This window comes from Vigna unguiculata, chromosome 9 (genome assembly GCF_004118075.2).
Source record: "Vigna unguiculata cultivar IT97K-499-35 chromosome 9, ASM411807v1, whole genome shotgun sequence".
Taxonomy (NCBI): domain Eukaryota; kingdom Viridiplantae; phylum Streptophyta; class Magnoliopsida; order Fabales; family Fabaceae; genus Vigna; species Vigna unguiculata.
Genome location: NC_040287.1, coordinates 6,420,377 through 6,435,994, shown reverse-complemented (window position 1 = coordinate 6,435,994; position 15,618 = coordinate 6,420,377). Strand labels below are relative to the sequence as shown.

Genomic DNA, 15,618 nt, shown 5'->3' with positions numbered 1-15,618 from the left:
TTAAACCGGACTTTAATTACACTTAAACTTGTTATGTTATTGTTTTCTTAATTGTTATTAAAGTGGTAGAAATGATAACACTTCAACCCACATGTTAAAATTGTGTCATCTTTGCATAACTTTAGTTCAAATCACATTATCCTTAAATTGTGTCTGCATAACTTCAATTCAAATTAAAGAAGAAACAATAGAACTAGATTAAGTGTAACCAAAGTATAGTTTGAACTATATGATATTTCTCACACAATAATTGTATAAGATCAATACGACTTCCCTTTAAAATCGTCTCATGCATACACAATTATTTCTTTACAATGAAAGAGTATGATACTAACACGACCGGTCAATATACATAAAATTTGTAAAATTTATATATTTCAGTAAAATGTTGCGAAAAAATTACACTAATATGATGAAAAAACTTCCAAATTATGAGTAACAATACTGAGAAAATACGTTTTACCATGGGGTTCCATCCACAAATTCAATTCTGTTTCATACAATTAAGGATACCATTATCTGATCCAGACACACGCTAGCAAAATCAGAGTAAAGAATAAAAATGTCACCAGATACACCACTATGATTTTGCCCCTGAAATCAATGCTAGAAATGGGTTCATTTCTTGAATACAGTTCATCAGAATGAACAACTATATTCCTGGCACCTTCATTCTCTTCAATGGAATCAATGTTGGTGGAGTTCACCACATTAGAAGCGAGCTCCACGATCTTTTCTTTCTCATCTTCTGCACTCTCAACAACCTCTGCAATGTCTGAATGAGTACATAGTTTAACTGAATCACTGAAAGAGACTCTTTTCTTCTTTGCTTGTATTGGGTTCTCCAATAATTTGGATGCAGTATTAGAATGCAGTATGGTTTTTCTCCATCCCTTCATCTTCATGCTACTGTTACTACTTTGGCTGCTGCTAGAAGAGCTTGCAAAGGTGGTAGTTTCAATTTCATCACTCTCATCTAATGTGGCATTGGAGGAGACGCTTTCAAGCTCAAGGTCGCTTATATCAGATGTTGATGAATGCTTTTTCTCACACAGTTCTTTGCTTGAATTCTTGCTGCAATCTCTTCTCGAGGCCTTTCTACTTTTTCTTTGATTATCCTGAATTTCATACCTCAACAATGTGTTAAGCCACCTTTGGTACACAACTTCCTCGACCATGTCAAATCTGTTTCTCTGCAATGTTTCAACAAGCTCTGAAAGTTCTTCATGCACATCTTGTAAACCAGCAATTTCCTCTTCTATTCTTGACCTTGTTTCCTCCTGCACATGTAATAACACAGTGCTAAATTCGTAATGCTTAAAGCCAGTGAAAAAGGGGAAAAAATATATTTCTAGGTAGAGAATGTGAGAAAGGTTTCAAAAGGTTTTGGTTTTCTATGGTTGAGTGTTACTCTCACCTCTGTTCTGATTCTTGCTTGCGCAGTAACCAACTTAACTTTTGACTCCCTTTTTTCCAATTCAAGCTCTTTGTTTCTCCTCTTAAGTTCCAAAACTTCCACCTCAATGTCTTGAACATCTTTGAGTTTCTTCTTTGTTGAAGAATTCCCCCCTGAACTTTGAAACTTCTGAAGTTCTGTCACTTGCTGTTGGAGCACCAATATCTGTTCCTTCACAGGACCTGCATCACCCTTTTTCCTTTGCATCTCATTTATCATTTTCTTTGCAATAACTAGCTGCTTTTTTGACATTCGATCATCTCTTATTTTTTCTCGCATAATTTCAGTATCTAACTGAAAGGAAGCAATGGTTTTTTCTAGAAAGTACACTTTTTCTGTCTTTTCCTCTAACTGTTTTTGCATTTGAGCAATGGCAGATTGCTCTTCCCTTAGACCATTCAGTTCAAGAAGCTTCCTTTCAAGCTTTGCTTCTCTCCGCTTGTAATTTGGTACCAAATTCTGCACTATCTCCTTCACTGTAAGATTGTGCATTTTCTCACCACCTATTAGCAGCTCCAAGTCCTTAAATTCTCCTGTTAGCAGATTTTTTTGCATTTCAAAGTTAATCTCCTTCTCTTCATTCTGCAGAAAAAGCAAACTCTATAGTGAGTTTCTTTCAACATTCCTAATGATTTTTTTGAGCAAACACATGGAGGGTACTTCACTACCTGTATCACTTTATTATTAACCTTAACAGTGCTATTTTCCCACTCTTCAAACTCTTGCTCTAAGCATCATGCAAAAGAGTAGAACAAATCAACATAACGAAGACACAGAAATAAATGAACTAACACCACTTCCATAAATTACCAAACTTGTTTTTCAAAAGAAAAAAAAAATGGCCTTTTTATTAATGGATTAAAGATGTTGGCACCTGAACATTTTAACGTACCCTTTTTCCTTGTAGAAAAACTGGTTTTTGAGCGCGAAATCGTCATTGCAGCAACTGAAGCTACGATCATGAAGCTCACTCTGATAATCATGTGGTTATCCACAAAAAGTAAGAACAATTTGGCCTTTGGTGCATGCCACTGAAGTGAACCCAGTGAAATCCTTTAAAAATCAGAACATTCTTATCAACTTCATTGAACAAATCCAAGTTAAAATATCTATATCAGTGAAGCTCATCACTAAGCAGTGGCTGGCTTTCCTCAACACAATGGAATTGAATGCAATTGGAAGAAAATGAAACTAAGTTTTGTATTTATTGTACACACATTTTTGGAGCACGCACGTGCATCAAAGCACAATGCACAAACTTTATGCCACTCAGTGAGAGAGTGAAGGTGATTCATAGTTATCAGTGTATTCCTTTGCATGATTTGGTGCCACGTGTGTTGGGAAAAAGTGCCGAGACCTTGATTTTTTGTTTAAAAATATCTCTTTGATAACAAGATAGGATTTTTCTCGGTACCTATTATTACTAAGTGCACCCCCGTATTATTAGAAAGAGACAAACTATCTTCTGTTTTAGAAACTAGTTTTTCAATACTCGTTTTAAAATGTATTCTATATATATATATATATATATATATATATATATATATATATATATATATATATATATATATATTTTAAATATTTTTATAAAAATTATGTTCTAGAAAACCTGTTTTTAAAACGTATTTAATGTGCTTTGTAAAGTTTGTTCAAAATTTATTTTGAATTTTTTTTCTGAAAATTCTTTTTTAAAAATTATACTCTGAAAATTCAAGAAAACTTGCTTTGAAATATTTATAAAATAGGTAATCTGAAAGTTAATTTAAAAAAAAAATTATCATTTTGGAAATTATGGAGATGCAGTTAAAAATTGTGGGGTGCAAAAAGAGGAAACCGACGATGTGTATTATCCATAGATTGAATGGATAAACAGGTTCTAGCAACGCCAATGGTTTGGATAAATTTCTATAGACATGTACGAATGCAAAATAAGATAAAAAAAAAATTAAAATTAGTTTACGTACAATTTTTTTAAAATTATATACCACGTCAAATTTATCTTAAATTGGTACTTTCTTAAATTATTTTTAACGATGATGAAATATATATTTTGTTCTTGTTTTAAAAAAAATAGTTTTAATCTCTAGTTATTGCTATATTTATTGTTTTTTTATTCGATATGTGTATAAATAGTAAAACCTTATACTTAAAATCAGAAATACTAAAAATAGTAAAAGTAAAGTTTAAAAAATATTCAAGACAAAGTTAAGTCTTAATAAAGTCAAAAGGAAAGGTAGTCATTATGATACACAGTAAGAAAATGAAGTAAAAATGAACTCAAAGATGAGATCAGTTGATATTCTAAAAGAATAAAAAATAATTATGAAATAAAAACTAATATATGCTAAAAGAATAAAATTAATTATGTAATAAATGATATTATTTCGCCTTTATCATCAAATCATTTAATTTAATTGAACATATAATTTCATCATAAACTTACCATCACCATCGAGATGAAATATCTATAATATTTATCGATATCAAACTTTTAACTCTCATATTTTTCGTTCTTGAACTCACATTCCTCATTTGTTATATCTCATTAGTCAGAGTTATATATATATATATATATATATATATATATATATATATATAATATTGTCGGTTTGACTATTGAAAAAGTAAAAATGTCTTAGAATTTAACCCCTTTACTAAAAAGTGTAATTAATTTGAGAATAAAGTGTGGAGTATGTAATTAATTTGATCTAGTGTACTCTATGGTTGGTTGGTCATACAGGTCGACGATCAAATGAGAGTTGTGTAATACTACTAATTTAAGTGTTAATCTTCTTTATACCATTTTCTAAAATAAGTGTGTCTATTTGTGTGTAGTGTATTCCATCTTAATTGTTGTCAGTTGGATTGTCTGTAGGATTCCACCTTGATTTTTATACAAATTAGGTGACATGTCAGGTTAAGTGATGAATCGCGCGTCATGTGAACCCCTCCCAGTTGTCGTTAGTTAGATTGTTCACAGGATTCGTTTTTGTTCCTTTATAGAAGTTATGTGTCATGTCGGACAATCAACTAAGCAACACAGTTGAGAGTTAGTTAGTGACTTAATTAAAATAAATAGGTCACTAATTAGAGTATCTTTGTTAAAACTTTGTCTCGTATTAATTACAACATTTATTGCTTTAAACAATTGATCATGTGCTCACTTTAACATTAAATCATCTTTAACATGTACACACACCGATCAATTGAGGATCAAACACTCCAAACAAACAATAGGACAATAGACTTTAAGGATTTAGAAATTGTTGGAATAAACGTTCAACCCTTACACCCTTACAGCTAGCTAAATGTATACTTAGATCTAGAATAACAATGTCACTGTCATTTATTATTTTAGGTTTACGTAACTATCTATATGTTATATATACATACTACAAAATTCATATAATACCACTTTCTCAGTTTTGTACACTAATTATCTTCACTGTGATTTAATTTAAATTTCACTATCATATATCATCTCACAATCAACCTCTCATATTCATTTACCATACAATTTTTTTAACTTTAATTCATCCATATAAGTTCAAAATGCTCCTAATAAAAATTTTGCAACATAACAAATGTATTTCAGACTTTCCATAAATTTAAAAACTAAAAACAACCCAAAACATAGTGTCACTAGTGCAAAAATGAAATATTAGATCAAACATATTAGATTGATTGTGCAGGAACCGATCTAACGATTCACGCGGTGACAATTTTGAAAATAACTTTACTTACATTAGATCGGTTGTGTGGGAACCGATCTAACATGTATACATTAGATCGGTTTAACAAGGAACCGATCTAACGTTCTTTTTCTAAATTAAAAAAATTGACGCTTTTAAATATTAGATCGGTTAGCATTATAACCGATGTAATATTTTCTGCACAAACTCGTAAAACCCTTTCTTTTTTCTCGCGCCTTACTGTGCATCCACTTCCACTATTCATCTTCTCCATTTTTCTTCATTGTGTATCATCGTGTCTCACGCATATTTGCTTTCTTCTCCGTTCGCCGCACCACATCATTCATACAATTTTATTTTAACAATGTGTCGGAGATCATACATTTATAGATTTAATTCAACTCATAATAAGATTTTATCAACATTGTACTATAATATTAAAATCCAAATCATTTATTATAAAGTTTTGCACTTACATATACGTATTTATATTCTTCATGAATTGTCTTGTCTTCTTTGAAATAGAAGTTATAGTTATTGTCCAAAAATAATAAAATACATAAAATTTTAAACATAATAACAACTAGGAAAAATAAGTTGAATATGCATTTTACAACTTAAACAATAAATTTGTTTTTGTTTATAATTTTTTCTACAAAACTTTAAATGATGTGATTTTTATACCTAACCTAAGGTTTTTATAATCAAGGAATTCACTTTTGGATCTAAAATTTGTGTATTATTCACATATGCATATATAATAAGGAAAAACATAGAAGTTTGTGTGAAGGAAAGAAAAAAGGTATAGAAATTGAGATTGATTTCTCTTACCTCTATGAAAAAATTAGCACTATAGAAAAGAAAGACTCAAGTCATTGTGTTATTACAATATAAATTAGATAGTAGGAATGTAACATATTAATAATCGAAGAGAGTGTAAGAAGAAAAATCATAGAACACCTAATTTGGACAGAGGAATCAAAGCAAACTAATTTGGGAAACAACAAATTTCTAAGAAAAAAGAAAAAAAGTGGAACAAGAGAATTTATTCCTTATTCTTCTTTCAGACATGAGATATGTGGGAAAAAAAAGTCACTAAAGGACAAAGAATTTTACAAAAATGAAAAAAAAAATCCCTTAATTTCCCTTGCAGTGTAGTAAACAAGAGAGAAAAGAGGTTAACAAATAAAGAATCAATGTTTATCCATACATTAAAATAATCTAATCAATGAATACTAATCAAAGGAAAACAAATTTGTTTTTTGCATATGATGTTGCTGGCATAAATTTGGTCATTGGGCTTGGCCCAATGTGATGTCAATTTTTTAATTGTCACATCATATTAATATTGATCCAAAACCTCTAAATTAGCTATTCATAAAATTTCTGCAAATTATTTCATTTACATATTAATATTAATATTAATTAATAATTACTTTTGTGAAGTGAAATTTTATGTTTTTTACTATTAGATATAATTATATTTCATTCAGTGTTTGGTAAACTTTTCATATTTAAAATAGTATGTTTATATAAATAAAATTCAAATTTCCATAAAGTGGTAAATTGCACACTTAAGGAAATAACACAAATTTTAAAGTTATAAAGAAGTCAAACATAATAGTTTAATAATTAATATTACTTCTTTAGAATTAATAAAGAGATATTTCAACTTTTAAGATTTTTCTTAAATAACAACTAAGTAGAGCTCAAATTAAATGAATTAATAAGAAAGTATGTTTTTATTACTTCTTGTCTAAAAATGTTTTTGAACAGTTTACAAAAATAGTTTTAAAAGTTTTATTTAATGAGTTTACATGTTATTTCAATATCATTATAATATTTGATCAATTTTTCTTCAATTCTTATGTACATTTTTACAATAGCTAGAAGACATTTGTGCCTTCTTTTTTCGAACCTTTAATGAAATTGTTTAGGTGGATATATTTTGTACATAAAAAAATTGTCAAAAAAGGTGTAAAGACTTTTGATTTTTTTTTTCTATGTTTGATCAAAAACACATATTAATATCTTATTATTTAAAGGAGGGAATTTTGAATGGATCAAATTATAGAAATAATTGCATTATTGTATTTTGTTTTTAACGAAAAGCATTGGTATATATATCACTACTTTTCATGTCTTTATAATTCCTTGTTAAGAAGAAATTAAAGGAATAAAACAAATCTATATTAAGAGAATAGCATTTACAAACGTATTATTTAATTAGTACGATAAATATTTTGAATAATGTTATTTTCTTGATCATTATGATAACTATTATTGTAAAATAGCTTGATCGGTAATTCAAACGGGGTTTCACGGAAATAGCAAGAAAAAAAGAGAAGTAGAATTTGGTATTAAAATTTGGAAAACAAATTTCTTTAAACAAATCTTATTATATTTTGTCATTTCTTCATTAATTAAATATTCTAATTTTAAATACTTGCTAAAAGTTGATGGAATCCTTTTAAGTATAAAGTTCTTTCAAATCAAATCTTAAAAATTCTCTTTATAAATTCAGTAAGTTTAAACTTACAATTTATAATCTATTTTAAAGAAAAGTTGTACAAGTTATTGCATTCATAATTCTCTAAAATTTAAAAAAGACATGTTTTTAAGCTAACATAGTCTTTTAAAATTTTAATCTAATATACCCCAAAAAACTTAGATTAAAAAGGAAAAATTTGTGTTAGTAATACATTCCTAAACTTAATAAATTGAAAAGAGATATATATTTCAAGGAAATGAATATGGACATTTGAATTTGTTGCAGCATGAACAAGTGATAAAAACTAAACTGTGAGTGAGGCACAGTCTATAGCAGGTGCAAAGATTCCAAATATAAACATATACGTAAAACTCTAATCCACTCTGGAATCTGTAGAAAGGTAATGTTTATATAAAAAAGAAAAAAAAAAGTTCTTTTATACAGTCATAAAATTATAGGCATAAACAACCAAACTATACTGTGTCAATTGCAGCATTTTGTGTGTATATGTGTAGCAGGTGAACATAAGTTATGGGAAATCAGAAAGTAGAAGAAAAAAGAAACCCAAATTGCTTTTGGGAACTACTTTAAGAATAGATTATGTGTACGAAATTGTGTCCTTCCTTCACCATCTTCTAGACTTTCTTGATCTCCAAATAATTGCTGATGGGTTAGGACAGATTCTGTATGGAATTTTTGGTGGAGGGGTACCATGGACTCTGCAATGCCATTCTCAAACCATGTCACTAAAAGCTTCTTAAACAACCTTAATTAATGTCTCACTTTACATCCATGAAAAATTAATTTAGTATGTTGTGAAATTATTGATGGTACTATGTTCTGTCACAAAAACTTACTGTAATCTAGAAAGATGAATTAGTGAAACATCCAAGTTGGTTGAACTGTCAAGCACTGATACTGCAGAAATCATGGGCCTCAGTGGTGACACACAAGGCTGCTTGATGGCAAGTACTCTGCAGTTGAAAATGGTGGCTATGCTATTGTGGGAATGGGCCATTGTCAATCTGATACAAATGAATAAAAACACTGTTTTCAGTGCTCCTCATCTGATAAGACACAGTGTTTCACAAGGAGAAAGAAACCAAACAGATTAAAGAAGCAAACAAACAAACAGAAAGAGTGCATCTGGTATGTGCTTAGGAGAATATAATGAATATCTGATTAGGTGTTGGTGCATTTGCCAAGAAGTTCTGGTGACCCATTTTTTAAGCTCACCACCATAAATTTTCTCAGGCACCAGAAAGAAGCAACACACAACACAAATTGGAGAATTAATAAACCAGGTCCCACCAATCCATGTTGATGGTGTCATATGAAGGCCAAGATCTTGCAGAAAAAGGATGCAGAAAAAGGATAGTTAATGTTAAACCCCAGAACCTATCTAGTTGAAGTTGACCCCTATTCACAACCTAAATTTGCTGTTTCACCAAATGCATTTCCCAAAGAGCCTTAAATTTCAGATTTTCATTGATAAAAAATAGCCATAAGTTTTAGGGACAGGGAGGACCCATATAGGAGACTAGGAGACTCATCATCAGCATCCATCTTTAAGCTAAATTGATGATTCCAATATGCATTTAACTAATGAAATTGAACTAAAAAATCCAGCTTTGAGCTACATTGATAATTTCCATATGAATTTAACAGATGAAATTGAACTCAGAAACTTGGGAATGTCGTAAAATTTTTGGACTTACTTGTATAGAAAACTACAATCATGGAGTCCAACCACGAGCATGGAAGCTCCAATCTCTCTCACGGTGGAAGCGATCTTGGTTCCTTCCAGGTCCCCTTCCGTGACAATAATTTCAACCTTTGTCTGTAACACAATCCTATTATTATGACACATATCCGTTAATTTGAACAGATGAAATTAAATCACAAACCGAAAGAGAACAGAACAAAAGAAAAACAGGTCCTTACATTGGGGTAGTTGTTGCACATGTCTTGAAAGGAAAGTGCCAATTTGAAGCCATTGAGGCGAAGAACACGAGCTTTGGTTCTGCTTCTTGATCTTGTGGAGTGGTAGACATGGAGAAGAGTGATTGTGTCACCATAGCGAATTATGTTTGTGAGAGCCCATTGCAGAGCAGTTCTTGCTGCATCCACGTCTTCTACAACAACCACAATTTTCTTCACATCCATCTCCAGCAAGCACCCTAATGCTCTCTCTCAAACATGTTAATTTGTTTATATAAATAATCTCAAACTCAGCTAAGGTTGTCTTGTTTCTCTCTCTCTCTCAAAGTTTTTCAATTTTGATTGACCTTGAATTTAATAGTAAAGAAGCAAATATGAATGGAAACTCTTCCCTGCTCTGCTTCTGCGCTGTATGTCTGTCCGCAGTTATTAACAAAATATAAATAAAAAGATTATTAAGATGGGTTTGGTTCAATAATCACTCTGAAATTTCCACTGAAAGAGACAGATTAGGTAAAATAATTATATTTTGGTGTTATTGTAAATTTATAGATAAACCCATTTTATAACATAACAAGTACATACACGTGTTTATGGATATCTATTTTTTATGATAATAAAAAAATTAAAGATGAATTTCTATCACAATTATTAAATTAAAAAATTATATTTATAAAAAAAATGAGAAAATAATTTTTTTTTATAATTTTATTGTAATCTTTTTTATTATAAGTAGTTAATTACATTAAAGGAAAACAATTAGGAGATTTAAAAGTAAAAATATAAGTAAAATGGTGATATATGAATAAAATTAAAGTCGATGAGAAGAATTTATATATACTAAAAATGACCGTTACAGAATGATAATAGAAAATAATATTTTCTTTTAATAGTTATAAATAAGAATAATTTTTTTATTTTCAAATATATATATATATATATATATTAATTATAATTTATATTTATTTATGTAATAAATTATTACATTTAAAATTATGTATTTATTAGTATGACTTTACCGTTTATTTTATATTGATACATATAATTTCAAAAACTTCATCGTTTATTTTATTTATTCTATGTATAGGGTTCTCCTTTTAAAAATAATTAATAAACATTAAATTTTATAAAATATTATAATTAATTATGATAGTAAATAAATTTTGACCTAGATCATTATTAATGTTATTGTTTTATTTTATTTAGAAAATAAAAAATGTTCATAAATATTATATAACTATAATTGATAATTTGTTTGACGTTATTGTACTATTTTTCTTTTTTTTAATTTTTTGTCTTTCATTTTATTGTTGCTAAAAAATAAACTATAATTAAATATAAAAAAAATTAAATTAATAGAGAAAACAACAAAGGAAAATTAATAAAAGTAAACAACAATTATATCAATTATTAAGTAATCAATTGTTAAACATGTAAAAAAGACAATTAAAGAAGACAAAAAGATATTTTTGTCCCTAAAAAATTTGTTATATGAATTTTCATTATTTTAATTACCAGAGTTAATTATTCCAAATTTTAACACAAATACAGTAAAATTAAGGATCGTTAATACTTTAAACATGGTTCCTTACTGGAACTATTAATTAAGTAATTAAGTTTAAACATCTATAAATTTTTTTTAAAAGAAAAACAATTAAAGAAGACAAGAAATGTATTTTTATTTTTAAAAAATCTATTATATAATTATTATTTTAGTTAATGAAATTAATTATTCTAAATTTCAACATTTAGTGGAATTAAATATCATTAATTGTACATGTGCTAAATCTGCCTGTTAATAATTCGTCATATTTATTTTAAATTCTTTATATATTATATTATATATATATATATATATATATATATATATATATATATATTATGGATTATGTATATGAACTAAACTATGAAGCTTTTAAATATAGGGACTAAAATATAATTTTTTTTAATTACAAGAACTAAACCAATTATTAATTTTAAAATATTTTTATTAAAGTAAAATCCTAAAATATGGTTGGAACATTGAAATATATTAAAATGTATCTTCTATTGAAAGTATTTTAAATATGGATATAAGTCTCTAACTAAACCTAACCTAATAGATTGAAACTTGAGGATGTACAGATTTATTTTTTATCCCAATAGCACGGTTTTGTTTATTAATCTACCAAACAGCATATTGTTCCCATTATTTATTCCAATAGCATGGTTTTGTTGGTAGGTGAGAATTCGGTCTCCTAGGACACGAATTCTATCCTACAAAATGTATTTTTTTTTTTGAATCCCAATCAGAATTTGGTCTCCAGGAACCCGAATTCTGAACTGGGTTTTTTATTTTTTTTTGTTTTTTTAAAAGAAATAAAATTAAGATTTTTTATTTTTTTAATAAAATATATTTAAGAGTTAATTTATTTATTTTGTGAAAAATGTTGAATTAGAGGTTAAAATTATTTAAAAAATATATATACTTAATAGTGTGTTTTTAGTTATTTTAGGTATTATTTGAAAAAATGAAAAATAAATAATTTATTTTTTGTCTTTTTGAAATTTGTTGATTTTAAAATAGATTTTGTATTGTGTTGTAAGTTATTTTATGTGTAATTTGAAAATATTAAAAGATAATAAGAAAAGATAATAAATTTTGTTGAGGCGTAACGTGTGTCCTTAGGTTTTTAAGGAAAAAAAACCAAGCTTCGGCGGTTTCACCCTCTATTATAGCAAATGCAATGGGGAACCACGGGTTAACACTTATGTAGCCATGGGTAACCAAAAATACTGCACACTAGTAGTGAAGAAGAAATATATACACCTTTATTTTCCTTTTCCAAACAACAAATAAGGGCAAACTAAACTCACTTGAAGGAGTATGAGTATGAAGATTTAACTTTCTCATATGAACTCAAGGCATGAAAGTGCCACTATTGAAGTTATTGAAGAAAGAAAAAATTCATGTGCAAAACATTGCACCTGGGTTAGCATTTATTAAGTCACGGGTTGGCACATAGGGAATGAATTCATATGTTGTTAATTAAATTACAAAAATTTTATTTCTTGACTCACCAACATATACTCCCTACTGGTAATGAAGAGAGTGAAAATTAAAATAAGTTTTGTACATCCTTTCACACATGTTCAAAATGTATATCATAAGTTAGCACTTATGTAGCCATGGGTAAGCAAAAATACTGCACAATGGTTTCACACATCCTTTCATACTTTCTGCTTTTTCTCTTCCAAATTGCATTTGCACCTTTTGTTTTTTCTCTTTTCGCGTCCTTCCAAAGAAAATCAACATGAAAATTGAAAAAAATTAAAAAAAATAGAAAGTGACAATGTCACGTCAAGTTGTGAATGAAGTTCTCAATCAATATATGTTAATATATAATTTTTCTTAAACTTAATACCTACTATAAATTCTACCAATAAATTTTATATTATTTATTTTTGTGTAAAAATAAATATTTTATCAATAAAATTCTTATAAACAAATCAAAATATAAATATATAAATAAAAAATAATTCGTACTTCAAACAAATTTTTTAATTTAAAATATTTAATAAACATTAAAAAATAAATAATACAACACCACATTAAACATTATATATTAATTATTTTTACTTTAGTTACCTCTATTAAACATTATATATTAATTATATTAATTAATTTTTTTTCCAAAATCACTATTATAAAAAGAAAATTAATCAACAAAGTAAAAAAAATTAAATTAAATTGACTTTTATATTTTTAAATTCACATAAAATAACTTACTACACAATACAAAATGTATTTTAAAATCAACAAATTCAAAAAGACAATTTTTTTTTTTAATTTTTTCATTGTTTCAAATAATACCTAAAATAACTAAAAACACACTATTAAATCTATTTTTTTAAAAATAATTTTAATAACATTTTTCACAAAAGAAAAATTAACTCTTAAAAATATTTTATTAAAAAAATAAAAAATCTTAATTCTTATTCATTTAAAAAAAAAAAACCATATCAGACGGGACCCGAATTTTGACTGGGATTAAAAAAAAATACATTTTGTAAGGTAGAATTCGTGTTCTAGGGGACTGAATTCTCACCTATCAACAAAACCATGTTATTGAGGTAAATAATGGGAACAGTGTGCTGCTTGATAAATTAAAAATCAAAATCATGCTATTGGGATAAAAAAATCAGGATGTATACCCTAACAACAACAATTCCATAATTTCTTTTTAAATCAACGGAACATCACGAAATCTACTCAATTAATTATATGAGATAATTAATTTCAAAAAAATTACGTGTTCTACTCATAAGGTGAATCAAGTCTATTACACCAATTGTTTTTAGAAGACAATTAGACAAGTATAATTGTTGGTATATGTCAATGGATAAAATCACCCTATCACCCGTTCACAAGTATAATTTAATATTCTATTTACCTTGTCTTTTTTATCATTCACACATGGTATTAGAACAGAAAACTAACGTATTTCTAATATTTGGGTTTAGTTTTCATGTTTGCTTCTTATGTTTTTTTTTTCTTGATTTAAGATTTTGGTATATTTGGGTTAGAAATATATATTTTGTTGTCAAAAGGATTTATTCATTAGATGAGGCTAAAAAATATTTCAAGAAAATTATAATATTATCGACCTTCTAACAAGCAAGTATTTCTTGCTTAACACGAGCTTTTTTAACATTTGCATCTAATTAAGATGTAATGGTGTTGATGGAGTGTTTACTAGGAAGTATAACCTACTTGTTCTTATATCCGTGGTAGCATAATATTTCAAAAGCATTTTGAGTGAAATATTCTTGATAAAAAAAGTAAGTGTTGGATTAAAACCTTGGTGAATTGGCTCAATTAACACATGATATTAATATAACCTATAATAATATTTTCCTCAATTATTGTCTTATTTGGAATTAAACTCATAATATTTAATTTGATACAAATCATTAAATTAAATGTCTATCATTTGACCAAAAGTTATAACTGATAAGTACAACTAATTTTATTAAAAAGTTAAATGGCAAGCTTTTCGACTTTTGTCATACATCTCCATGTCATACAAGTTTTGAGTTGTCTAAGAAAATTATCAATCTTTTACAAGATATTAGAAAAAAGTTTTTCTATCACTTTGGACAGGACTTTCATGGGTTTTACGGACTATGTTTTTCAACTTCTTTCATGGGTTTTATGGACTATGTCTAAGAAACCAACTTCTCTTACAAAATGGTTTGGCATACAATGGAAAATTCTTTCATATTGATTCTTGCCAAAGGACATCTAGATTTAATTGTTCAAAAAGAATTAAAGATGATTAATGATGCTTTGGATCAAATTAGAAATAACATTAAATATGTGAGAGGTTTAGATAGCATAATGGAGACATTGATGAATAAAATGGATTGTGTACTTATGTCCCTACAATATAAAACTCAACTCACTATATATTTAAAAGTGTTCTTAAATATCAACATGTTTTTTTGGAAATTTTTGCATCATATGAAAAATTTTCTAGGAGGACATATAGGACTTTGCCAAAAAAATTTGTAGGTTATTGTTATCCTATCATGATATCATTACTTTGATTTCTATCACAAGTTATTTTACTTCAACTTGTATTTCTTACAAGTTTGAAAACTTCAATGTTTGTTAACAGACAATGTAAAATATAAGGATAAACTAATTGGGGATATATGATTAAATTGACGATAGTCAAATTTGAGAAAAAGAAAATGAGATGAATATGTAACGTCCCATTTAATTTATAAACGCAATTAAAGGAAACGCCACACATAAGATAGCATAATAACGCAGTCTTGGGGTTCTTAACATCACCCCTATAAAACTAGGCACACCACGAGGCCGATAAAGGTAGGATAGTTGTTTAACTAAAAGTTTACAATCCAACCACCACGAATACATGGGCCATAGCCCTAAAGAAAACATAAAGAAAGAAGCGTGAGATCCAGCCCAGATGGCTAAGTAGCGGAGTCACCATTCCCTTGTTGACCACGAGAACCTCGCCCATCTGCTC

General features: G+C 27.8%; 2 protein-coding genes across 5 annotated transcripts; both read right to left on the bottom strand.

The window, feature by feature from the left end:
- Window positions 1-415: 415 nt before the first annotated feature.
- LOC114162875 (protein CHUP1, chloroplastic-like) lies at window positions 416-2,706 on the bottom strand. 3 transcript variants are annotated; one of them, XM_028046859.1, is made up of 4 exons: window positions 2,331-2,706; window positions 2,125-2,183; window positions 1,418-2,038; window positions 416-1,280 (listed from the first exon to the last, which is right to left on the bottom strand). In XM_028046859.1, exons 1-4 carry the CDS (start codon window positions 2,437-2,439, stop codon window positions 516-518), a joined length of 1,554 nt encoding a protein of 517 aa, XP_027902660.1. In that variant the 5' UTR covers window positions 2,440-2,706; the 3' UTR covers window positions 416-515. The 3 variants fall into 3 exon arrangements, with proteins under 3 accessions (XP_027902660.1, XP_027902661.1, XP_027902662.1); XM_028046860.1 differs by having other exon boundaries at window positions 2,349-2,705; XM_028046861.1 differs by lacking the exon at window positions 2,125-2,183 and having other exon boundaries at window positions 2,349-2,472.
- Window positions 2,707-7,971: 5,265 nt separating this feature from the next.
- Window positions 7,972-9,993, bottom strand: LOC114164184. Of its 2 annotated transcripts, none has more exons than XM_028048750.1 (4): window positions 9,584-9,993; window positions 9,358-9,479; window positions 8,497-8,664; window positions 7,972-8,358 (listed from the first exon to the last, which is right to left on the bottom strand). In XM_028048750.1, the coding sequence occupies exons 1-4, from the start codon at window positions 9,803-9,805 to the stop codon at window positions 8,265-8,267; spliced, it is 606 nt and encodes a 201-aa protein (XP_027904551.1). In that variant the 5' UTR covers window positions 9,806-9,993; the 3' UTR covers window positions 7,972-8,264. The 2 variants fall into 2 exon arrangements, with proteins under 2 accessions (XP_027904551.1, XP_027904550.1); XM_028048749.1 differs by having other exon boundaries at window positions 9,358-9,492; window positions 9,584-9,836.
- Window positions 9,994-15,618: the final 5,625 nt, after the last annotated feature.